Source organism: Felis catus, chromosome B2 (assembly GCF_018350175.1).
Source record: "Felis catus isolate Fca126 chromosome B2, F.catus_Fca126_mat1.0, whole genome shotgun sequence".
NCBI lineage: Eukaryota > Metazoa > Chordata > Mammalia > Carnivora > Felidae > Felis > Felis catus.
The window spans coordinates 129211702-129239060 of NC_058372.1; the positions used below are offsets into that span (position 1 = coordinate 129211702).

At 41.1% G+C, this 27359-nt stretch overlaps 1 protein-coding gene across 8 annotated transcripts in view; it reads left to right on the plus strand.

Moving 5' to 3' along the window:
* PHACTR2 (phosphatase and actin regulator 2) overlaps window positions 1–27359 on the plus strand; it is a 273832-nt gene that overhangs the window by 177533 nt on the left and 68940 nt on the right. For all 8 annotated transcript variants that reach the window (XM_045058152.1, XM_045058149.1, XM_045058147.1 and 5 more), the window contains exon 3: window positions 25409–25489. In XM_045058152.1, the coding sequence (XP_044914087.1) occupies window positions 25409–25489 (81 nt within the window). The remainder of the gene's footprint in view (window positions 1–25408; window positions 25490–27359) is intronic.

The following is a 27359-nucleotide window of genomic DNA, read 5'->3' on the forward strand; positions in this document are numbered from 1 at the left end:
TGTTTGCTCAGCATCCACATCTACTCTGTGTCAGGCACTGTTACAGAGAGTGGTACAGCAAGGAACAAAGGAGACAATGCTGCCTTCCCCTATGGAGCTTATATTCTAGTAGCGGTAAGAGGCAGAAAGTAAACCCCCAAAGTTAGTATATTAAAAAGTGCGAAGGAAAAACATAAAGCAAGGAATAGGGAATGTGGGAGGTAAGTTTCAGTTTAAGATGCCCGTGGCCGGAGAAACTTTTTTTTTTTTCTTTAAATTTTTTTTTTTCAACGTTTATTTATTTTTGGGACAGAGAGAGACAGAGCATGAATGGGGGAGGGGCAGAGAGAGAGGGAGACACAGAATCAGAAACAGGCTCCAGGCTCTGAGCCATCAGCCCAGAGCCCGACGCGGGGCTCGAACTCACGGACCGCGAGATCGTGACCTGGCTGAAGTCGGACGCTTAACCGACTGCGCCACCCAGGCGCCCCTGGAGAAACTTTACTAGGAAAGCGACACTTGAACAAAGACACAAGGGAGGGGAAGAAACGCACTCAGGGAAATCCTATTAAGTAAGAAATCACAGGAGTGAGAGCATGTATTTCCTTCTAACAGTGGTGTCAACCTACTGAATGTAGTCCGTTATAAACTTTATCCAGTCGTTTAACAATTAAAATACCTCACATTCATGAACTTCTTGGTTGTTAATCTTGATATCTGTTGCTGACACCATGGCTCCTGACAAACCATGTAATTTCACGCGATACAATTCTAGAAGAGAAGCGAGAATCCAGGAAAGGAATTTAACTTCGTAATATAAACGTTTTGTTACAGCTTCCTTTCTATGTTTTTTTAAATTCATTTTTTAATTTTAGAGAGAGAACATGCATGTGAGTAGGGGAGAGGGGCAGCAGGGGAGAGACAGAGAGAGAGAATCTTAAGTTGCCCCACCTTCAACACAGAGCCCCTTGTGGGGCTCAGTCCCACAACCCCGGGATCACAACCTGAGCTGAAATCAAGAGTAGGACGCTCAACCGACTGAGCCATCCAGGCACCCCTACAGCTTTCTTTCTGAAGTTAGAATTTAAGAGCCAGATTTTGACAGAGTATCAGAAATAGAGCTTCATGGAGTCCAAGTTTAGAACCTTCATATGTTGGTGGTTTTTTTTGTTTTGTTTTGTTTTTTTGGTGGGTCTGGATATCAAGTTCTTCAGAGAATGCCTCTATAAATTGAAAGAATTCATGTATGATCTCCTCGGGTAAATGGTCCTTTGCTTACATGCTAATGCTGTCTGCAATACTGCTTTGCTAAATTACTTGGGATGACAAGTATGTTTCAAAACTAATTTACAAAATTCAGTTTGATCCACAATATACCTGAAACTGGCTACAATTAGGATTTGTTCACATACAGCCAAACACTACTTCTTGAAACTATAGGAAAATATCGTCCGAATTTTACACTTAAATTAAGAATTTTAGGGCTGTAGAGTGCCTTCCCAGTCATCTGGATCTGTCTCCAAGGCAGGAATGCCCACTGTCCCCGGCAAACCTGACAAGATGAAGTGGTTCCTTCAGCTTCTGAGCTCCTAATTCCTCACTCTAATTATTGAGGAACTTTTCTTTTACGTCGACTTGAAAGAAATTCTCTCCAATGTTTCCAGCTACCCCCTGGCACTAGTATGTGTATTTATACAGATCTCCTGATCACAGTGTTACATAATGGTCCTTGCTTCTTTTCTTAAAGTTCTTTCATCCCATCGATGTATTCTCAATTCAGAGTTTCTCAGCATGGGGCCATACTAAATTGTCCAGGTTATTCAGTACATTTTTATTGAGTACCTGGCCCAAGGCAGCATGTTCTGAGGACACTTGATGAACAAGCCTGACAAGGTCCTTCCTCTCACATAGCCCACAGTGTAGCTAGACTTCATGTTCCCTTTCCTGGCTATTTATTTTTATATTTTTATTATTATTTATTTTGAGAGAGAGAGAGAGAGAGTGCGAGAGAGTGCGAGGGCAGGGGGGGAGCGGGCAGGGAGAGAGAGAGACACAGAATCCAAAGCAAGGTTCCAGGCTCTGAGCTGTCAGCCCAGAGCCCGACGCAGGGCTCGAACCCGTGAGTGTGAGATTATGACCTGAGTCGACGTCGGACTCTCAACCGACTGAGCCACCCAGGCGCCACCCTTTCTTGGCTATTTTAATGCCAAGATAACATGGGGACTTCCCCCAAATTCTTATGATTGTACTTTGCCAGCCACATTTTTTTATATTTAGAATTGCATCCAGAATAGGAATTCATCTTGTTATTAAAATGACAAGAATTTATCACTAGGAATTAAATATCTTCTGCTCACTTAATGTTCTACATATAGAAGAACAGCCAAATCCTTCAAGCTGGGTGATCCATTTCTACCCCCTACGTACGTACAACAATGTGCTCTATGTCATTTCTTTGTACCCTTCTGCATATTCTCCAACATATGTCTTCCTCAATTCTGTGTGTTTTCTTGACAATGTCCAGCCGGGTGAGCTCCCTCCTACATTAGACCTCCCCTTTGGGTCAGACTGGTCTCTTTCCAGTTATCACAAACCCTGTCCCACCACATCTCAAAGAGTTACTTTACTGTGTGGACACCTTGGTTCTCCTCGATGTATTCTCTTCGGCCTCTGCACCTGTTCATATCATGCTCACACTTCTGGGATGCTGTTTTTTCTGAAAGCACTGGAAGTCTTTGCTGCTGTGTCTTCTGTCCTAGCTGCTGTCCTCCAAAGGACCTGATTTTGTACCATTATCCAAGTGCCTTCCTCCCTCTCTAATTCAGCTTTAAGGTTCACTTCACTAGGCCAAACCAGTCAGTCTCTGCCCCGCATGTTACTTCTTTTTCCACGGAAGGGACCCCGTAAGTTGCCAGGCCTAGCATTTCTGTACAAATGTATGGTCCAGAAAATCAGACCTTGATTTGAGACCATCAGTTCAAGTAGCCACTCACTTTTATTGTCCACTCTCTCTATCCCATGACCTTCAGCCAGAAGAGAAGAAAACCACAGCCCAGCCTTCTGCGTCTTTCTGTTTCCTGCTCAGGACTTCTGACTAGATGGGCTGTCTGATTATTTCTGGGGAAGACAATTATTCCTATTGCTAAAAATCAGGAGAGTAGGAGTCTTGGCATGTCCTTCTGTGTGTCCTGAGAAACACACAGGGGAAGACAGCGTTCCTTCTGACCACACCCAGGTCTCCATGTGAGGCGCCACCTTGAGCACGCACATCAGTAAGCGCTCCTCAGGGACCACTGTTTGACTTCCTGCTGACACTCACTTGCTGTTCATTCGCACAGCGAATATTCACCAGCCTCCTACCATGAGCCTACATGTCGTTCTATGCTCCAGGGGTACAGTTGTTAACAAAGGGGGAAAGTTTCAAGGCTCGAGAGCATTGTCCGTCAGTGTCTCGGGCGTACCGCTCCTCTCGGCCGTCTGTCTGCCTGTTTCCAGATCCACATCAAGCACAGCATCCGTTTCCTTCTCCTTGTGTTACCTGTTTTTCTCCCAGCAACCTCTTAACTGTCATTTTGATTCCTCTTTTCTTTCTCAAGACATTTCTCTTTGTAACTGCCTTAACCGTACTGTTTCCATTCCTTCTGGGTATCTTTTACCTTTTCCAGATCAGAGCAAAGAGAGATGTTTCCCAACTCCTTTCACCTTTGCTTTTAAGGGGAAAACTGGTTTATATTTATAGCTTGCCTGTTGGTGGCTCCTCTCTGAGGAAGAAAAGCAGAGGTCACAGCCCAGGGATGACTGGAATGGTTTTTGCACACTCCAGACCTCATAGCCTCTAATTTAGATTTTTTTAATGTTTATTTATGTTTGAGAAAGAGAGAGAGAGAGAGAGGGGGGAGACACAGAACCTGAAGCAGCCTCCAGGCTCTGAGCTGTCAGCACAGAGCCCGATGTGGGATTCGAACTCACGAAACACAAGATTATGACCCGAGCCGAGGTAGGACATTTAACCCACTGAGCCACCCAGGAGCCCCCAGACCTCATAGCCTCAAGTTTACCTGTGGTCTTTTATTGGCACCCCTTTTGGAATCATTTCCTGTAAACTACCCCCAGCAAACTGGGGCTCTAGGGATGAAGCTTTTCACTGAGCACTGGCTTGTGCTTGCTGTGTCAAACCTTAGGCCTTTCAGAAAACACAAATAGGGTTTTGATTTTTCCAAAACTTTTCTCTGCCTTGCGTCTCGTTTTTACTGTAGCCATGGGCCAATGAGCCGATAGTCCACAGAAAAATATGGCTGTCTTTCCTGACAAGTCTGACGCTGGATTGCTGAGATTTTCTCAGAAGTAGTTGTGACTGGCTAAGGCTGGAAGCATATATACAAAGGAACTACTAACTAGTTCATTGTTACTGCCTTTGTGGTCATGACTTTCTCAAAAGAGGTCATCTTCTTGGTCATTCACTACTCTAATACTTTTTCTATGGGGTATGTGTGTGTGTAGTTCTGTGACTTTCATTATATGTTTGTGTTATGTAACTGCCACCATTATTAGTTCTGTCACAGTTTTATCTCTCCTCAGTCCTGCTGTGCTGTCCTTTTATAATCACACCCTACCCCCTCACTATCACCTCCCCAACTCCTAACTTCTGGCAACCACCGCTCTGTTCTTCACTATCACTTTGTTGTTTCAAGAATGTCACAAAAATTGAAATCATTCGCGTGAAATGTTTTGAGCCTGGCTTCCTTCACTCACCAGTTCAGCTTTGAATTCATCTGGGTTGCTGCATGTATGAGTCATTCCTTACGATTTTTGGGTAGTCTTCTCTGCTCTGAGAAGAATCACCCTGCTTCTTTATCCATTCACCTGTCAAAGGACATAGATTGTTTCCAGGTCGGGGTAGTTATGAATGGAGCTGCTATAAACATTCATGTAAAGGTTTTCTTGTATGTGAACAGAAGTTTTCATTTCGCTAGGGAAAATAGGTAGGAGTGAGATTTTTGAGCCATACATTAAGTGCATGTTTGACTTGATAAATGACTGCCACAGACTATTTTCTGGACTTTTGCATTCCTACCAGCAATGTAAGAAAGTTCCATTGTTCCCTTTTCTTGCCAGCACTTGGTATTGTCATTATTATTTTTTATTGTGGTAAAAAGACATATCCTAAAATGTAAACTATCTAAACCTTTTTATTTTTTTTTTTAATTTTTAAATGTTTCTTTATTTTTGAGACAGAGAGGGACAGAGCATGAGCAGGGGAGGGGCAGAGAGAGAGGGAGACACAGAACGGGAAGCAGGCTCCAGGCTCTGAGCCATCAGCCCAGAGCCCGACGCGGGGCTCGAACTCACAGACTGTGAGATCGTGACCTGAGCTGAAGTCGGACGCTCAACCGACTGAGCCACCCAGGCGCCCCTATCTAAACCTTTTTAAATGAACCCTTCAGAAATGTAAAGTATTTTTACACTGTTATAAAATACATCTCTAGAACTTTTTCACCCTACGGAACTGAGACTCTATATCTATTGAACAACTCACCATATCTCCTGGTAATCCCCATTCTACTTTCTACCTGTATGAATTTGACTACTGTAGTATATTTCATATAAATGGAATCATACAGTAGGTATCCTATTATGACTGGTTTATTTCACGCAGCATAAAATGTCTGCAAGCTTCATTCGTGTTGAAACGTGCGTCAGCATTTCCTTTGTTTTTTTCACTGCATCATATTTTATTGTATGTATCTACCACATGTTGTTCATCCATTCATCTGTCAGGGGACATTTGGGCTGCTTCAACCTCTTGGTTGTTATAAAAGGTGCCCCTGTGAACATGGATATGCTGTCCTTATTTTTTATATTAGACATTCTAGTAGGTATGTAGTAGCATGTTGTCATAGGTTTAACTTGTATTTCCCTAATGGCTACTAATGCTCAACTATTTTTCATGTACATATCTGCCATCTGTATATCCTCCCTGGTAAAGGTACTGTTCAAGTCCTTTGCCCATTTTGTGATTGGGTTGTTTTCTTACTGTGCAATTTCGAGAGTTCTTTATATATTCTCTGTAGAAGTTCTTTGTTGAATATGTGATTTGTAAATACTTTCTCCCACTGTAGCTTGTCTTGTTATTCTCTTCATCTCTCTTGCAGAGTAATGATTCATAATTTTGGTCAAGTTCAGTTTATCAGTTATTCATCACATGTCATGTTTTTTGTGTTGTGTCTCATCTCTTTGCCTCACCTCGGATCGCAAAGACTTTCTTCTGTGTTTTCTTCTAAAACTTTTATAGTTTTACATTTTACATCTAGATCTATGATCAATTTTGGGTTGATTTTTATTTAAGATACAAGGTTTAGGTCAAGGTTCGTTCCCAGTTATTTTAATACCATTTGTTGAAAAGATTATCCTTTCCCCCATTCAATCACCTTTGTATCATTTTAAAAATCAATAAACATATTTTTCTTCCATGTACTCCCCTTTGATAAAGATCTGTTCAACTCTTCTGGCCAGTTTTGTGTGTGGGTGTTTTTTTGTTTTTGTGTTTTTGGAGTTTTTTGTTTACTTGTTTTTGAGAGAGAGAGAGCAAGCAGGAAGGGCAGAGAGAGAGAACAAGAAAGAGAGAATCCCAAGCAGGGGGCCACACTGTCAGCACAGAGCCCAATGCCAAGCTTGAACTCACAAACTGAGATTGTGACCTGAACCGAAATCAAGAGTCACCTGCTTAACTGTCTAAGTCACCCAGGTGCCCCTGGACAATTTTTATTGAGCTGTTTCTCTTTTTAATACTGAGTTTTGAGAGTACTTTAGGTAGTCTAGATATAATGCCTTTATTAGATATGTTATTAAAGATATTTTCTGTCACACTGTAGCTTGTCTTTTTTTTTTTTTAAGTTTGGTTTGAGAGAGAAGAAGAGAGAGAGCACAAGCAGGGGAGAGGGGCAAAGTGCAAAGGGAGAGAGAGAATCCCAAGCAGACTCCATGCTCTCAGTGCAGAGCCCAGCGCAGGGCTCAGTCTCACAAACCGTAAGATTATGACCTGAGCCGAAATCAAGCGTCAGATGCTTAACTGACTGAGCCACCCAGGCGCTGCAATGTCTTTCAGTGTTTAACAGTGACTGTTATGGAGCAAAGGTCTTAATTTGGGTGAAATACAATTTATTACTCCTTTCTTTTAGGATCATGTTTTTGGCGTCATTCGTAAGAACTTTTCAAGAGCATTTGTTGAAAAGACTATGCTTTCTCCATTGAATTTCCTTTGTGTCTTTGCCAAAAATTAATTGGCCACATGGTCTTTGTCAAAAATTAAGACTCACATTTGTGTGGGTCTATTTCTGGACTCACTATTCTGTTCTCTTAATCTGTCTGATCCTTTATCAATATCATGTTGTCTTGATTATTGTAACTTGATAAGTCTGAAAATTAGATATCACAGTATTTCCAACTTCATTCTTCATTTTCAAAATTGTTTTGACTAGTTGCTTTGCCTTTCCATACACATTTTGGTATCAGATTGTTTATATTCTCAAAATTTTCCTTCTGGGATTTTTTTTAAAATTTTATTTTTTATTCTTTAAATTTTACATCCAAATTAGTTAGCATATAGTGCAACAATGATTTCAGGAGTAGATTCCTTAGTGCCCCTTACCCATTTAGCCCATCCCCCCTCCCACAACCCCTCCAGTCACCCTCAGTTTGTTCTCCATATTTATGAGTCTCTTCTGTTTTGTCCCCCTCCCTGTTTTTATATTATTTTTATTTCCCTTCCCTTATGTTCCTCTGTTTTCTCTCTTAAAGTCCTCATATGAGTGAAGTCATATGATTTTTGTCTTTCTCTGACAGACTAATTTCACTTAGCATAATACCCTCCAGTTCCATCCACGTAGTTGCAAATGGCAAGATTTCATTCTTTTTGATTGCCAAGTAATACTCCATTGTGTGTGTATATATATATATATATATATATATATATATATACACACACATATATATATATATATACATACACACACATATATATATATACACACACATATATATATATATACACACACACATATATATATATATATATATATATATATATATATATATACACACACATTTGGGCTCTTTCCATACTTTGGCTATTGTTGATAGTGCTGCTGCTATGAACATGGGGGTGCATGTGTCCCTTCGAAACAGCACACCTGTATCGCTTGGATAAATGCCTAGTAGTGAAAAATTGCTGGGTTGTTGGGTAGTTCTCTTTTTAGTTTTTTGAGGAACCTCCATACTGTTTTCCAGAGTGTCTGCACCAGCTTGCATTCCCATCCTTCTGGGATTTTTATTGGAATTATATTAAATCTATATTGCAATTTGTGTAGGATTGATATCTTAACTATGTTGACTGTCACAGTGTATGAACTGCTATGTCTCTCCATTTAATTAGCCCTTTTATTTCTTTCATTGGCATTTTGAAGTCTTTAGAAAACAGTATTAGGTTTATACCTATCTTTTTTAACTTTTTTTTTTAATGTTTATTTTTGGGAGAGAAAGAGAGAGCATGAGCGGGGGAGGGGCAGAGAGAGGGGGACATAGAATCCAAAGCAGGTTCCAGGCTCTGAGCTGTCAGCACAGAGCCCGACACGGGGCTCGAACTCAAAAGCCGTGGGATCATGACCTGAGCCGAAGTCAGATGCTTAACCGACTGAGCCACCCACGTGCCCCATATACCTAAGTATTTCTTTTCTTTCTTTTAAAAAAACTATTATAAATGATATATGTTTTTAAAAATCTGTTTTCCAATTATTCATTGCTAGTTTACAGAAGTACAATTGTATCATGCTACCTTGCTAAACTTACTTATTAGTTCTAGTGAAGATTCTTTAGGATTTTCTGTATTGATGATTATGTCATCTGTGATTAGGAATGGTTTTATTTCTCCTTTCCCGATCTATATGCCTTTTATATCTTTTCTTGCCTGACTAGGACTTCCAGTATGGTACAACAAATAGGACTGGTAAATGTGACTTGCTTGTCTCTTTCTCATTCTTAGAAGGAAGCTTTCATTAAGTATGGTTTTAGTTGGAGGTGCCTGGGAAGCCTCTGACTCTTGATCTTGGCTCAGGTCATGATCTCACAGTTCATGGGATTGAGCCCCATGTTGGGGTCCTTGCTGACACCACGGAGTCTGCGTGGGTTTCTCTCCCCTCCCCCACGCTATTGCCTGTGCTCTCTCTCTCTCTCTCTAAATAAACTTAAAAAAAAAAAAAGAAGTGTGGTGTTAGCTGAAGGTTTTTTGTAGATGCACTTAATCAAGTTGAGCAGGTTCCCTTTTACCTGACTTTACGAGAGTATTTATTATGAACAGATGTTGAATATCTCAGATGCTTTTTCTGCATCAATTGATACAACCATGTGGTTTTTCTTCTTTGGATGGTTATTATAATAGATTACATTGATAGATTTTTGAGTATTGAATCAGTTTTGCATCCCTGGGGTAAACACAATTGAGTTGTCATGTGGTATTCTTTTCATATGTTGCTGGGTTTTATTTGATAATATTTTGTGGAGGATTTGTGATATTGGTCTCTGGTTTTATTGTCTTGTACTGTTTTTGGTTTTGGTATTAGAGTGATGCTGATCTCATAAAATGAGTTCATTATATTCTATGAAAAGATTCTCTGGGGTGCCTGGATGGCTCAATCTGTTAAACTTCCGACTTCGGCTCAGGTCATGATCTTGCAGTTTGTGAGTTTAAGCACTGTATCGGCCTCTGTGCTGACAGCTCAGAGCCTGGAGTCTGCTTTGGATTCTGTATCTCCCTCTCTCTCTCTGCCCCTCCCCTGTTCATTCTCTGTCTCTCTCTCTCTCTGTCTCTGTCTCTCAAAAATAAATAAACATTTAAAAATTTTAAAAAAAAAGATTCTGTAGTATCGGTGTTATTTCCTCTTTAAATGTTTAAAAGCGTTTACCAACAAGACAACCTGGGCCTGGAGATTTCTTTTTTAAAAGGATTTTAAGGGCACCTGCGTAGCTCAGTTGGTTGAGTATCTGACTGCGGCTCAGGTCATGATCTCATGGTTCATGAGTTCGAGCCCTGCATCAGGCTCTGTGCTGACAGCTTGGAGTCTGGAGCCTGCTTTGGATTCTGTGTCTCCTTCTCTCTCTGCCCATCCCCCACTTGCACTCTGTCTCTCTCTCAAAAATAAATAAACATCACAAAACATTTTTAAATAAATAAAAGCATTTTAAACAGCAAATTCAATTTCTTTAACAGTATAGGATTATTAAGGTTATCTCTTTTATCTTGGATGAGTTTTGTTAGGACCCTTGGCGCTTTGAAATGGAAAACGAAAGAAGGTTCTTCCTCCAGCTTTCCTTATGGTTAACCAACTACTTCATGTCCTTCAGTGAAGTCCATGTTCAGTTGCTAACTTCTCAATGAGGTCTGCTTTCAGTCTCTGTACTGAATCTCTCCTCTCCTCCAGCACTCTTTTTTTTAACAGCCTTTTTGAGATATAGTTCCTATGCCATACAGTTGACCCATTTTATGTGTAATTCACTGGTTTTTAGTAATATTCACAAACTGTGCAGTTAGCACCACAGTCAATTTTAAACATTTTCATCACCCTGAAAAGAAACCCTGTTGAGCGGTCACTCCCCATTCCCCCCCACCTCTATTTTCTGTCTTAATAGATTTGCCGATTCTTGATGTTTCCTGTAGATGGAATCATGCAAGAAATATATGGCCATTTGTGACTGGCTTCTTTTGCTTAGCATAATGTTTTCAAGGTTCATTTATATTGTAACACCTATCAATATTTAATTTCTTTGTATTGTCAAATAATATTACAGGGTATGAATATATCACGTTATTTATCCATCCATCATCAGTTGATGGACGTTTACTTGGGCTGTTTCTATTTTGGCTTTTATGAATAATGCTGCTGTGCACATTTGTATACACGTTTTTGCGTGGACACGTATTTTCACTTCTCTTGGTTGTAGATCTAGAAATGGAATTGCTGAGTCATATGGTAATTCGGTGTTTAACATTTTGACGAACTGCCAAGACTGTTTTCCAAGGCAGCTGCACCGTGTTACATTCCCCTGAGCAGTGGATGAGGGTGCTAATTTCCCCACGTGCTGGGCAACATTTGTTATTATCTGCTTTTTTATTATTGCCATCCCAGTGGGTGTAAAGTAGGTCCCCTGGCACCCTTGGTTCCTTTTTTTCTGCCCTACCTTGTTCTTTCCACAGCACATCTTAGCCTTCTAACATTTATAAATTATTTGTATTTTTTATTAACTGGTCCCCCCTCCCACTAGATTATGAATTCCATGAGAACTGGGATTTTTGATTTCTTCTTTGGTAAAATCCAAAAGCAGCTTGAATAGCATCTGGCTTATGTTAAAGCATTTAGTAAACGTTTGTTGAATGAATTAGTGAGAGGCTCTTGATAGGCCTTATCCTATTCCATATATATGGTTTTTGCTAGTGAATGTGATTTGTAAAGTGCTGGAATGGGGTGGGGGTGGGGGGTTCCATTGTTTCTTAGTGTTCGTGTCATTGAGAGCTGCTTAAGAGCCTTAAGGAATTGAGAAGCCAAAATAGACAAAATTAATATTTCACCAAACTTAATGGACAGGTTAGGGCCCCCCCATTCCCTCACGAATGAATAATAAACTTAAGTAACGGGTACTCTCTGTTCTGTATGGCAACAGCCTTTTGATGGCATCAGTGACACAGAAAGAAGGTCTGGGTTGTGTTTCAGTTCGGCCAGTTGTGTACCTGTGTATTTTATAAATTAACCAAATTAGACCAAATGAGTGTTAAAAATTCTGTGGATAAGAGACCATATAATAATTATACATGTTTACATATATATACATATACACATACATATACATAAATATACATTTTCCTTTTTTTAATTCTTTTATTCTTTTTTTCCTAAAGACATATAATGGCATTAAAACAAATTTGTTCTCTATATATTAAAAATGAAGGAGACTAAATATTCCTCTTCAGTTTTTTTTCTCCCAGTAGAATGAATTTTTCTTGTTTCAGTCTTCCCGCATATAGATGGATGGAAAGAATCATTAAGGCCCCACCTTTTTATTTATGGAGCATTTATTATTCATTATAGATCTATTCTAGGGATGAAACCCATTTATGGGAAAGAGTAATATGAGTGCTAACTTTTTGTGTATTTTTCATAAGTGAAATTGGTGGTTTCATAAATAGGAAAACCTTCTAGCACGGGTTTAAGTTAGCCAGCTACATAATGAATGGCCAAATCATCAGGACCCACCTTCCTTAGATAAACAGAAACCATAAAATCTTATTTCTAAACAGACTTGAGGAGACTCCCTTGCTTCCGGCCCATTCTAGAAGATGTGATATGGTTTGTTTAAACCAAGCTGGGTTTTAGATTTAAATTCGTTGACTCATAGAGCAGACTAAGATCTCAGACCTGCAGTCTTTCCCGGGGGGAGTTAGGTTCTCCCAGGGCTCAGATAAGCAAGGCATTTTCACTGAGCATCCTATGAAATTGTTACCAAGTGACCCATGCATACTACTGATTTTACTGATTTTTGATTATAAATGACTTTTTTTTAAGAGCCACACCCACTAGAATGGAATATAGAATTGTTAATTTGCATTTCTTTTTTTCTTTGCCACATTTAATTTCCTCAGGGGGAGGTGGAGGAGAAGGAACTATGTTCCCATTGGCCTCTTAATAAAAAAAAAAAAAAACTTACACTGAGATGAGACATAGTCAGTTTGTACTGCTTTAAGAGACAGTCTGATTGTTTATAAGCCTTACTTGGGTGGATAATTTCCTAATTTCATTTTCCTTTGGAGTGGTGCCACTTTTTAAATACTTTTTAAAGGTGCTCCAGAACTCTTTGTGGCCTGGGTCAGAGAATCGTGTCAGGAAAGTCCATTATTTTATTTCCTTTGCATATTATTTCCCTTGGTGGTTTTGTTTTGATTTTTTTCATCCTGTGATACGAATCCGGTCTTTATCGCTAAGGGCTAAGTCCTGAAAAGTGACTGTTTTTTGGCTTCTGTGTTTTCCTGATTTGTTTCCCACTTGGAAAATAAATTGCAGTCTTAATTCTTACTTCTTTTTTTCAAGTGAAAAGAATCTGCTCATGTAGGCATATGACATTTTGTGCTGAATTTTCTTTACCTGCTTTCCCAAACCCAGAACTCTCCAGGTTTTGAAACAGATGCTCTTGAGGTTTTCTTTATTCCAAAGTATAAGTGTTTACTTAGTACCCACGGAAAGGCAGGGCATGAGAGGCTACGTGAGAAATATAAGAAAATAAAAAGCGTGGCTGGAGAGAACACTGGGTACTGGAGAATAGATGGTGAACGCCGTAACCATCAGTGTGGTTAAAATTCTTTGAAAATACCTTCTGATCTATTTTTCACCTTAGATAAATGGCTGTTCGCATTAATGTAGTCCAAAAACGTCTTACAACGTAATTTATTTTAAAAATTGTGGTAGAAAACACATGACACAAATTTTACCATCTTAATAACTGTTCTTAAGTATATAATTCATTGGTGTCAGGTATATTTACATTGTTATGCGACAGATCTCCGGAACTTTTCCATCTTGCAAAACCTAAACTCTCTACCATTAAACAATAATTCCTCATTGTGTCTCACTCTTAGCCCTTGTAATTTGTTTTTGAAGTGCACCTAGGTGAATCAAGTGTAAAACATTAGGACTAAAATTTAGTTACCTATTTAAATCTGATGTTGATATATGGCTGGCATTATGTAGTCCTTTCTTTTTGCTGTTTTCACAATTCAGTGCTGAAGTGATCCATATACAGGCGCCTGGGTGGCTCAGTCGGTTAAGCGTCTGACTCTTGATTTTGGCTGAGGTCATGATTTCATGGTTCATGAGACTGAGCCCCGTGTCGGGGTCCCTGCTGACAGCGTGAAGCTTGCTTGGGATTCTTCTCTCTCTCTCTTTCTCTCTCTGCTTCTCCCCTGCTTGTGTGTGTGTGTGTGAGCGCTGTCTCTCAAAATAAATAAATAAGCATTAAAAAACATAAAATGTTCCATTTAGTTACTACCCATGAGATTTGAAGAAGTTCCCTTTGAATAATTTGCATAGTTTGCTATATGTGGAGCGTGTGAAGTAACGTGTTAATAAATAACAGTAGACAAAGTTTGATTTCTGTTACCCATTTCAAGTTTTATTTGGGATTAAACTTAAAGTAGGAACAGGATACATGGATATAAGTAATAACTAGCCCTCGTTGAGGTTTTACTGTGTGCCAGATGGTGTTTTAAGTATCTTCCCAATTTGTGAGGTGGGTTGCTAACTATAACCCTCATTTCCCTAATGAATAAACTGAGGCACAGAAAAGTTAAATAACTGGCCCTAGGTTTCAGGGTTTGTGAGTGGCATAGCTCATGTTTGACCCTCAGAAGCCTGGCTTGAGTCTTCATTCTTTTTCTTTTCTTTTTTCTTTGAGAGAGAGAGACAGGGAGTGCAAGCTGGGGAAGGGCGGGGGGGGGGGGGGGAGTGGTGAGGGGAGAGAGAGGGAGAGAATCCCAAGCAGGCTCCATGCTGTCAGCACAGAGCCCGACATGGGGCTCAAGCACACGAACCATGAGATCATGACCTGAGCCAAAATTAAGAGTCCGATGCTTAACCGACCGAGCCACCCAGGTGTCCCAAGTCTTCATTTTTAATCCCTGTACTACACCACCTTCTAGATCAGTAACCATATCAAGGTAAAAATACCAACAGAATATTATCAAAGAGATTTACGTATATATACAAGAGAAAATAGAACACAGGGGAGAAGAAACTAATATTTATAAGCTCCCTACTTTGTATCAAATACTTTATGAAATGTTTCAATCATCCTGTTGTCCATCCAAGTCAGGTTTTCCTATCTCTGTTTTCATATACAGAAACAAAGGCCTGGAGGAATTTGGAGCTTGACTATATGATCACCTGCTAATAAGTTGAAATGTATGGATTTAAGCTTAAGATATATTCTTAAAAAGGCTAGAACATATCCTTCCTGATTCATTTTCTATTTTCTAGCTTTTTCTTTTTTTAAAAAAAAAAGCTTGTTTATTTTGAGAGTGACAGAGAGAGCCCAAGTAGGGGAGGGGCAGAGAGAGAGAGAGAATCCCAAGCAGGCTCCTCGTGGTCCATATGCATAGCCCAACGTGGGACTTCAGCTCATAAAACTGTGAGATCATGAGCTGAGCTACCATCAACAGTCGGACGCTTAGCTGACTGAGCCATCCAAGCACCCCGATTTTGTAGCTTTTTCAGTCTTAAAGAAGAATGATGAGACTCCTTTACCATCTTAACAATCAGAGATTTGGAAATAGAGAGCAGGCGGGGAGACTCCTGAAAGGGAGATTATGTCCAAGTGGAAACAGCACGGCTGTGAAATTTTAAACATTATAGTTTGAGTTACAATGAAAAGGTACGTTTCCCTAAGCCCCCAATATTTTTTGGTGTTTTGTTTTGGAAAATAAAAACTTTAGTAGAGTTAGCCTTGGTCGTCTCACTGCAGGGTCCAACAGGAATCGGGTATCATTTGTGCATCCTGTTTTAGTGTAGGTCTGGACCAGTTTTGCCAAAGAAATACTGTTCTTTATAGATACTGTACATTGTGTAATACAGGCAAGATGGTAGGAGAGGAATGTTTAGTTAACATGCTCAAGAAAACTTTTTTTTTTTTGCATTAATCCAAGAAAGTTCATACCAGCTTTCCAAATGTTTTCTTTGCTAATCTTATTTGATTGAAGTACAGTTGACACCCAATGTTATGTTAGTTTCAGGGGTACAGCGTAGTGATTCGACAAGTCTGTATGTTCTGCTGGGCTCACTGCAGCTGTAGCTGCCATCTGTCACCGTGTGATGCTGTTACAATGCTCTTGACTATATTCCCTGTGCTGTACATTTCATCCCTGTGGCTTACGCGTTCCATAAATGGAAGGCTGTATCTTCTAATTCCTTTCACCCCTTAGCCCATCCTCCTATCCCCACCCATCTGGTAACCACTGGTTTGTTCTCTGTGCTTATGGGTCTGTTTCTGCTTTGTTTGTTCATTTGTTTATTTTGTTTTTTAGATCCCACCTATAAGTGAAATCATACTATATTTGTCTTTCTCTGACTTATTTCTGTTAGCATAATACCCTTTAGGTCCGTCCATGTTGCTGGAAATAGCAACATCTCATCCTTTTTTATGGTTGAGCAATCCATGTGTGTGTGTGTGTTTGTGCGTGTGTTTGTGTGTGTGTGTGTGTGTGTGTGTGTGTGTGTGTGTGTGTATGTAAACACTTTCTTTATTCATCTATCAATGGACGCTTAGGTTGTTTAAGAAAACATTTTGGAGGCAACTCGGTGGTTCAGCTGGGTAAGCGTCAGACTTCAGCTCAGGTCATGATCTCACGGTTCATGAGTTCGAGCCCCGCATCAGACTCTGTGCTGACAGTTCAGAGCCTGGAGCCTGCTTTGGATTCTGTGTCTCCCTCTCTCTCTACCCCTCCCCCACTCATGCTCCCCCTCTCTCTCTCTCTCTCTTAAAAATGAATAAATATTTTAAAAAATTATTTAAAATCCTAGCCGCTTTAAGAAAAAAAAGACAGAAAAAAATTTAATCACCTTAAGAATCCTAGTCTGGGGGCGCCTGGGTGGCGCAGTCGGTTAAGCGTCCGACTTCAGCCAGGTCACGATCTCGCGGTCCGTGAGTTCGAGCCCCGCGTCAGGCTCTGGGCTGATGGCTCAGAGCCTGGAGCCTGCTTCCGATTCTGTGTCTCCCTCTCTCTCTGCCCCTCCCCCGTTCATGCTCTGTCTCTCTCTGTCCCAAAAATAAATAAACGTTGGAAAAAAAAAAAAAAGAATCCTAGTCTGATGAGATATGTATATGAAGGTGGTAACCATGGATTTGGGGGAACGCCTGCTCAGCCTTACTACTCCAGCTGGTTACTCACGCCTGTTGGTTTGAGTTGATGATGTTTTATTATGTATTGTTTTTAGGTTCACTAAATAAAAACAGGCTTTTAAAGGTTACATATTAACCCCTTCAAAGCATTTTGGCTTAAGATATGAATAATTTCTGACACAGTTGAATTTGAATCCTACTCAGTTGAATTTGATATTTAAACAAGTGGGCATGTCTTCGTTTAGGACTAAGGTCTCTTTCATACCCACTCTTGTCTGATCTTCTAGTTTGAAAAACCTCTTCACCATTTAGAGATGAGATTCGTGTTTATATCAGGTCTCCAGCTTGTTCATAGTGTGAAGTTAGAATTAATTACTCTAAGGATGAGTATCATTCTCTTTGTTCGAAACTTCTGTAACATTTGTGGTGTCACCCTGTTTTGAGTTTACCATCTTTTAATGTGAAGAAACAAGAAATGGAAAGACAGGATAAATCCAGAAGCGCCTGTCTTAAACATTTGTGTTGCTCACGTATCGGTGAGAGTCCTACTGGAAGAAAGACAAGCAGTGTTTCACGTAGTTCACACATCCTGGCCTCTGATGAGTCTCCTAGGATTATTTGTACTTCCTGGCCCATCTGGGATCGGGGACTTGCTCATTGTTCTAGGCCTAAATCTTACCCCTGGGGAATAAAATCCAGGAGTCCCTGGGGTTCACTTCCCATGGCTGTTCCCAGCTCGCCCCCTCTGCACACAGCACTGATTTCAGCTGCTGTTGTTTCCACGAGACAAAGATCATCACATTTTCCTCCTCAACCTGGCCTTTGTCTGTCACCCCATCGCCTGAAATTGTAGAAGTATTACATACAGTGTTTAATGAAAAAGCATAATGCTGAACAATTTGTAAAACAGCTTACCTTTGGTGCGAAAAGAGAATAATAAAAATGAATATTTGCATTTGCCTAAGAAAGTCTGGAAGGATACATGGGAAACTAATAAGCGTGGTTATTTACTTGTGGAGTACAGCTGGGGTTCGATTTGAATAGGTGGAGGGGAAGGTGAGAGTGAGAGTTTTTATTGTATCCTTTTATAATTCGAACTATGAGAATGTACTACCATCTAAAAAGTGCTCATTGAAAATTAACTTTAAAAAGTTTCTCTGCCTCATATCTTGAGGGAAATTTGGAAAGCATGATACCTGTCACGGGGAAGTTGAAATGTTTATAATTAGCAACTCAGTTTGGAGAATGTAAGCAGTAGGCTTTTGGTTAGACACACTTGGGTTCAACTGGATTCTGCGTATATGATTGGAAAATGTATTTAGCCTTTTTAAATCCCGATATCCTCATCTATTTGAGGGAACTAAAAAGAATTGCTTAGCCTGTCTTTCAGGAATACTGGGAAGCAGGATGAGAAAGTAAATATAAAAATGCCATTTAAGCAGCAAATAAATGGATGATTACTATAAGGTTTCTGGAGGAAGTTGTGGCACCGATTTCCAAAGAGGAGGAGGGACATAGATCTCACCATCTTCCTCTTTTTTAAGGTCTGGTCAGCGTTCAAATTCTTGAACTTGAGGGGGATAAAGAAGGTCTATGTAGTTCTTCTTTCATATTTCTGCCTTGAAAATCTAGAGAATCTTTGTCTTCTGTTGGGAGAAAATTCACTTTTAAAAAAAGCATCTACGTAATACCTTTTTTTGGCTGTTCAAAAGTAAAAGCTCCTTATTGCTGATGAATAATAATAGACTTGAGCAAATGGGAAATTTATTGGTTCATGAAAGTGAAAAGACCAGGGGCATCAACCTTCAGGTATGGTTGGATCCAGGTGCTTAAAAACTAAGATTAAGAATCCATCTCCTTCTTTGAGCCTGTTCTTCAGTATTGGCTTTTTTGTTTTGTTCTAAGTTAGACTCTCCTTTTATGGAGGCAAAATGACTACTAGGGGCTCTAGGCTCATATGTGGCTAGTTTCAACAGATACAAAAGAAAGAGAAAGCCTTCTTTTCCTGTTCCAGAAATTCTCATGCTGGAGGTCATTGGTACAGTTGGGACACAGCCTCTCTTGTAACCAATCACCAATGCCAGGAAGATACTAGGCTCTGATTGGATAAGCCTGGCAGTCTTGGAGCCCAGGGTTGGGGTTAGCTTCACACAGATCACATGGACTGAGAGAGGAGGAAGGTGGTTCCTCAAAGCTATGTCTAAAATAAGTACAGGGGTGCCTGGGTGGCTCAGTCGGTTAAGAAGCCAACTTCCGCTCAGGTCATGATCTCACAGTCCGTGGGTTTGAGCCCCACGTCGGGCTCTGTGCTGACATGACAGCTCAGAGCCTGGAGCCTGCTTCGGATTCTGTGTCTCCCTCTCTCTCTGCCCCTTCCCCACTTGGGTTCTGTCTCTCTCTGTCTCTCAAAACTAAATAAACATTAAAAAAAATGTTTTTTAATAAGTAGAAAAGGTTAGCAAAGGGTGCTAGACATGTCTTCCCTCCCTCCCCTCAAAACACAAATGCAGAAACTTAATGCAGTGTATTGGGGCATTATGAGGATGAAATGATAAACAAGACATCTCTCATAGGGCTTAGAGTCATGTCAATATGCATCCCTGTACACGTGTAGCAATGAAAAGTAGAGAAGTGCTAGAGCACAGGTACTGGTAATAGCTAACATTTATTCAGTGCTTTCTAGATTGCAGGTACTGGTCTGAGCACGTTAGCTTTTTAACTCATTTAGCCTCCAAAAGAGCCAGAAAAGGTAGCAGCTGTTTTCCCATTTTGTAGATGAGAAAGCTGAGGCACAGAGAAGTTACTCTGAAGTGTGTCAGGAACACAGTTGTTACTGAATCTCGCCAGCCAGGATGCTGAGATCCCTAGCAGGGGCCTCTGTGTGAAGAGATCTTAGAATGTTAGGAGGATTCCACCAGAGAGGGAGAGAGGGCAAAGGTCTGATTCGAGGAGAAAGAAACAACAAAGGAGTGGAGCTGAGGAGGTACAGAAAGTCTTTAAAATGGTGAGGAGCAAGGTTTGACTTTAGCATGGGGCTTGTGAAAAAGGGAGGTGAACAGAGGGAGGGGAAGAGTGGTTCCCCGGGACCGGTGGTAAAGCCTGGCCGGGTTCAGATGAGTCGGGCTTGTTCTGTAGTCAGTAGGATTTTTAAGTAGAAGAAGGGTATGGATAAATAAGAAAATGGCCAGACCCCTGAGTATTTTTAGTGGGGGACGTTGGCTTTATTCCGCCGCCTTATGTTCTTGAGATGTTTTGGAAGGTTTTTGCAAATGTCCCGTTGGGTGGCATTTTGGTGGTTGTTGCTTTAAATGACTTTGCTACGCTTTCGTGAAGGGTCTTTTAAAAAGGAGGCCGTTTTCTGACATTCTGTTTTCTGTAACTGCTATTGAGGAGAGGTAAAGCAAAGCCAGGCTCTTCTAGAACGCTTTCAACACGAGACAAGCAGTTCTCTGTTTCTGTCACAGTTTTACAGTAAGGCCATTCAGCACTCAGCACCAAGAAGATAACACGGTACGCTTATTTAGTAGTCTAATTGCTCTTCTGTTTTGTTCCGTCATTAAACGGTGTTAGAATTGAGAATTAGGACTCTCTTTCCTCGCCAGAAGAAAACACAAGTGGCTTGTTGACTACAAGATTTACTCTCCCAGATACTTCCAGAGTAATATAAAATCCTGGCCGAGCGTCCACAGCAAGGAGCTGGTAGCATGTGCCCCGGCCTCCTCTCCTGAATGCAGGCTTCATGCCCAGAAGGACATCATAAATCATTTAAAATTTATGATGAGCCCGGTCGTGTGCTACATCCTGTTAGTTGGCTGCCGTCTGTCCTCCTCACACTACAGCCTTCCTTCTTCAGAGCACACAGAGACTTTTTCAGATGAGCCATAGGACAGACAGCTCAGGATTTTCCCTTTGGCGGGCCCAGCCAAGTAGCAGAGGGGGCAGAAAACAGAAGACTCCTGTTCGTAGAGTTTTGCCACAAGCCTCGTTTGCTTTCTCGTAGACTGGAGGGGGGGAAGGGGCAGAAAACGAAACTGTTAGCATTATTAGCCTATTTTCTTTTATTCATTTATGCAACAAATGCACATGTTTTCTGAGTTCCAACAACCTGTGAGGCACTGTTGGAGAAACAGCAGTAAACAAAACAAGAGCTTTGGTTCCCATCGAAACTCCATTTAAGGAGTGGGTCCCATTTCAGGAGGGGGTGACATACCGTGCAGGATAAGGTAGATAGAGGCGAGAAGACGAACAAGCTATTCCACGGCTGTGCGATGGAGGGATTTCTGATAAGGTGACATTTGAGCAAAGACTCGAAGGAAGTGGTGGAATGAGCCGTGTGGGGGTCTGGGGAAATCCCATCCTGTAAGGACAGAGGCCACCGTGCAGGAGCTTGCTGCTTGCATCAGGTGACAAGAAGCAGGGCTGGAGGGGCTGGAGCAGAGAGAGCCAGGAGGGAGAGGTGAGGAAAGGATCCCATGGGGGGACGGGGAGGCATCGTGGGGGGGCAGCCTCTGGGGGGCATGGTGGAGACCATGCCAAGGAGTAGAGAGAGAATTCAAAGTGAGATGGATGGACAGCCATTGGATGTTTTTGGAAGATCAGTCCTCTTTAAATACTTGTAGCACCAGAGTATAAGCGTGAAGGCAGGAAAATGGGGCACAGTGCATCCCTCGCTTAGCAAAGTGTGTGCTGTTGTAACCAGAATTGAACTGTCAGAACTTGAATTCACCCAATCCAGAGAGCAAAACAGAAGCCTTGGGTTTGCTTTGATCTTCATAAAAAAACCACACACGCTTTTTTAATTGGGATAAAAGTAAGTAACCATGAGCTGTTTACTCAACTGGTAACCATACTTTTCACGGAGAGACCTAGCTACTGCATCCAATGATCTGACCTCCCTGCTAAATCTCTTCCCCAGCAGTATTTGTGAGGCCCCCAACATTATTGCTATCGTTGCACAGATTAGTGTGAACTTCAGAGTCAAAGGACAGCTGGTTGGATACTAGGCATCAGGTTCTAGGGGGCTGCAACAACCCACTTTGCTCTCAGTGAACACAAAGGTAACTCAGACTATTTTCCCATCATGGATGACTTACTTTACTCTAGAGCTATGGGGAGCACGGGTTTGATGAACGTGTGAAATTACAGGGAGTGGGATTCTGACTCCTTATGAGGAATATCTTCCTAAAAACGAGGGTGACAGATGCCTGGAGAGGGCCATCCTGCCTCTGAATGTTTTCAGCAGGTGAGCACATCTCAGGAATGTTCCTGAAATGGCTCCTGCTTTGGGCGGCATGCTGGACGGGAGTGACCTCTCAGACTCATTCCGATGCAGAATGCTTCCAAGCCTATGAAAAAGTGTCCAGTGAATGTGCTTTGCAAATATACAGACACTATATAAACATGAGGCAAATATTTTAAAAGATGAAGAGTGTGATACTTGTTCTTCTGGGAGAGCAGTGGTTGGAACTTTGTGCCCCAGCAACATACTTTCCATGCTCAGTCGCCTGCAGTGTGTTCTCATTGGCCCCGTACACAGTTATCTGCACTACGTGTTAAAAATCCGCTCAGCCAAAGACCAAACAAATTGCCAAGACGTTTTCCTATCAGGGCCCGTTTATAAGAGGTAAAGCAAAGAACAAAGCTGTCGGTTTCAGTTCCTGGCAGGAAGCCAAGCTGCTTCAAAGCTCCAGAATTTGCAAGGAAGAAAGATGAGGGATTTTTAACTGAGATTAAATTAGAACTAAAGCAACAGAAAGCTTAAAACTTAAAACTGAAGCATCCTCAGGGATCCATAATGGAAAGGCAGAAACAAAAGATAGGTTTGGGCTCTCAGGCGATCTTTCAGTACAAGAGTGAAAGCTTTTAAAGGCGCCCAAAGCAGTGATTACAGAATGGCTTTGATTAATGATACTGGATCACACAACATTTGAGCTGGATGAGTTGTCCGTTAGCGATCACTGAATCGCGTCCCTCAGTTTACAGATAACAGATCAGAGGCACTGGAACCTGAAGAGACAGCTCACAGAACTCATTGTGGAAGTTCTGGGACTAGAATCCAGGACCCCTGACAACCACTTCATGTTTTAGATCACTCTGCAGAAACAGCAATGAAAAGTTGTTTCCTAAGGTGAAGGGGCAGACAGCCACAAGGCCTATGTTCTGAATCGACTGCATTTGGCCCCTCAGAATGTGGCTAATGGCACCTGCTCTTGCAATTGCCACCTGTGTCCTCAAGCTTGGAATCCTTGGGCCCACCTCCAGGCCTGGGGGCCGGGGCAAGCGGCAGGAGCCGTTCTGCGGTCCAAAGAGGTCGACCAGCAGCCCAGACCCCGGTGCGGCTGCCTAAACTTGGCATCTGTTCCCCATTCTATGGTCTTATCCCACCTCAAGTCCTGTTGTCACTTCCCTGGACAAATTTAGCCCCATCCGTCTTCTGCCCCAATCTGTCTCGGGACTGGGTCTCCTCAGAGCCCCAGTCAAGCATGAATGGGTTTGTACAATCCTTGGGGAACCACAGTGGTCAGGGTCCTTCTGAACCACCTGCACTGTCTTTGCAGTGCCCCATGGTGTCATTGTGGGTGTTGTTTGGCTTCCTGTGCTGACAGGAGTTCTCATTGACAAAAGCCTGAACAAATCGAAGCTGTACTGAAATAACAGCACTCTTTTTAGATGAAAGAACTCCCATCAAAGAACAGCTCTGGCTGCCCCCCCTTCCCCCACCCAGTTAACTTTGTCCATTGAAATGACCAACATTGGCGGGAGCTGTTGTTACTTGCTTCTGGAAGAGGGTGGAGAGTGAGGGTGGGTGGTAATCTAAAGGAAGACAGGAAGTTGTGTGTGTGTGTCTCCATTGGAACCAATAAGATGTTCGTGATTATTTTTTTGACCATTTGTTCATTCACTCATTCATTTATTCTTTGTCTTGTTTGTTTATATTCTGATTCTATCCAAAACTATGTTTGACAAAACCAGGAACAAAGGGCACATATGCGGTAAATAAAATAAAAATGAATTCAGGTCTCTAAGAAGGAGGAAACAGATTTCGTCGGAGTTGTCGTATGAAATCTGTGTTAAATATCAAATTTTACTCTGACCTTTGTCAGGATAAAGGTCAGGATAAAAGACGAATACCAGGATTAAAGAGGAATACACAATTAATGGTTATCAGAAAAGGTAAAAAATATTTCAATTTCTTCAAGAGAGACTAAGTGTTGGTATTCTGGGACTCATGCCATTACTAAACACTTACTGAGGACGTGCAGGTGCTTGGCCCAAAGCTCTTGGCCCAAGACACACCTCTCCCTTCCCTTCTCTGTCTTCAAAGTGTCCTTACTTTAGGCCACCTGGGGCACCCCCAGAAAACATGTGCTTAGTGTTAGTACGAGTTCTGTTTCTGGGTGTCAGAGTAGGGCTTGCAGTAATGGGGTTTAGTTTGGATCTTGAAATGATGTTGTTCATGTGGTTCCAGGATTTGCAAATTTTGAGGCCAGGAATAGGAATTTTAGGGGGAAACAGAATCCAGTCCTGCTGTGGCTACCCAGTCTCCACAAACGTACCTTTCCTTCTACCTAAATTGCCCTTTCTGTGGCCCCTTTGTGCTGTGTCAAGATGCTTTTTCTAACAGGGCATCTAGAGGGAAGAGACTTGTATAAGAACACACGTCAGAGAATGTCGGCTCAGAGGATTAGTAGGTGACGTGACTCTGTATTAATTTTACACACCTCTTTGGCCCCTCAAAGTGGGGAGTAGAGTCAGACCTGCAGGGTTCAGGAAACTGATATTATATACACATAAAGTGAATACTATTAAAGTCCCACCCTGAGCTTCTCCACTCTGAAGTTGTAACAGGAATTTAAATTCTTCCAGAAGGAAGAGGCAGTGTTGAGATCCCCATCCCTTTACATGCCTGTGAAAGCATGAATTCATTCCATCCTCTTAAGACTTGGGGTTTGTCAGGGGATATACTGAAACATGCTAGACCTTTTGAGTATGGCAAGGAAATGAGTCACAGAGATCTGATGTGTTGGACTTTTGTGATAGATGGCAGGAGGAAGAGTAGTCCTTTTTCACTGGGATTCAGATGAATTACCTGAATATTTACTGAGTGTTTGTTTGTTTGTTTGTTTGGTTTAAATGTAAGCATACATATCCTTTACATACATTGCATATTCACAAAAGCCGGTTTTAGAATGCCTAAAAAAAAGAATATTTCAAACTGTGTGGTCTTTAGTTGATAGGAAATCATGTGTCTGGATTCTTGGCCAAACATCGTCATTTGAAGGACCAGGCCCAGGGGCTGGGTTTCAGAGCATGGGCTGCAGTCCTTTGCCTTTGTCCTAATGATACTGACTCCAACCACATGTTTTCCGAGACAACTAGAAACACTGGGGTTTGAGCCTTCAAGTGAACAGAATAAATGTGTTCGATTCTACTTGCAATGTTTTTCATAATTATTTTAAGCAATGACTTGATTCTTACTTATGCTTATTCTCTTTAAAAGTATTAGAAAGGAAGATATCCACAAGACAAAGTAGAGAGGAGCTGATAAGAAGGGGCGTTCTTAAGGAGTTGCCTGATCAAGGTGAGGAAATTAATCATACATTTAAAGTAACTTGATCCCTCATTCTTTGGTCTTTCTTTCATTTTCTTTTGAAATTTAAGATGATCATGGTCTTTGGAAGATAAAGCAGTGAGTATGGCCCTCTGAGAGTCTTGCTTTAATTCACAATGCCTTTGTGGGCTGCAGAGGATCGAAGGTATTCTAGAAAAGAAATTCAATGACCTTCTTGGTGAGTCCTTCACCGTATGTCACTAACCCTAAAGCTCTCCAAAGGTGAACTGGCTGAAGATACAGATAAGATACAAATGCTTATATGACACCTCTTCTTTTCTTGAGCTTCAGTCTTTCTATACAATTTATCTCAATTGTTTGAGTAAATGCAAAGTTTTAGCTTGGCTGGTGCCTTTGGGTTTCTTCAATCTACCAGTAAAAGAAAAAGAGAGAGAAAAGAAATGTCAATGTACCTCTTGTCCTTTGTTCTCTATAATACATTCAAATGTTCAATCAGTAAGGCATGAATAGACAAATTAATCTGCTTTATGCATTCTCTCAAGTAATTTTCCTACTGTTGTGCTCTTTTCATTTCTTTGAATCTAATTGTCTTTCACCTTTTCACTAACAATTACTATTTCCAAGTATTTTTCCCCTGCCCCTAATCTTCCCCTGCCCCCTTTTATCACCCTCCCAAGAGGGAGTCTTGCTCAAAAAGACAAGGATTAGGTAAAAACCAAGATAGACCCTCAGAAGAAGACACCGAGATTGATTATTTCTCCAAATAAGTAATGCCAAATAATTTTCATTGCTCCCACTACTATTAAAACTAAAGGGAATTTTTGTTGCAAAATTGTTGATTTACCTCGTGCCTTCCCTTGCCCCACCCCCTGGATATTTACTGGGCTAAAGTTGTATTACTGTACTTTTATGAAACAAAGTACTATTAATTTGGAATTGAAATCATACTACTTCTCTTTTTCTGATAAATGTGCCTTGCAGAGAATATCTTTTGGAATTCACTATTTATAAACCCAAATGACACACTTTTTCCAACATCTGAATAATTCCTGAACAGGGCTAGGGAATGCTTTACTATTTTACTCCTGCTTCAAAGAACGTAGGGAAAAGTCTGGAATGAATAATACCATTTTTCTTGAGCTCTCACAGTTTTAGGCATTTGATTTCAATCTCTGACCTATTATACTTTTCTCATTCTGTTTTATGAATGAATTTTATGTCTTCTCTAGTTTTCCATTACTAGGAAGCTATTTATTTCCTGTCTGGGGCTTAAAAAAAAATGCACATCCCTAACTTATTGTCAGTTGAAGGTAGACTTGAAATGTTAAAATCTGTCTCCCCTCTAATCTCTTGGGAGGCAGGAGAAAAATTACAAATCCACTGAGCAATCAATCCCCTTTCTGGGGAGAGTAATACCCTTTCTGGGGTTGGCCAGTGTAATTGTTTGGTATCGTTTATTTGGAAATTTAAAAAAAAAGGTTTTTTTAATCTTTATTTATTTTTGAGAGAGAGACAGAGACAGAGACAGAGTACAAGCAGGGGAGGGGCCGAGAGAGAGAGAGACACAGATTCCGAAGGAGGCTCCAGGCTCTGAGCTGTCAGCATAGAGCCTGATGCGGGGCTCAAACCCACAAACCGTGAGATCGTGACCTGAGCTGAAGTCAGATGCTTAACCGACTGAGCCACCCAGGCACCCCAATTTGGAAATTTTTTAAAGAAAGGAAAAATGGAAAAATTTATGATGAAACCATTACCGAGTATGAAAGACAGATATAAAGACCCCCTTTTTTTAATCTGATTAAAAAATCATAGCTAGAAAAAAGTTTACTTTTTCTAAAAACAAGTGGCAATGGCCAGTTTAAAGAAATCCTTAGTGTTG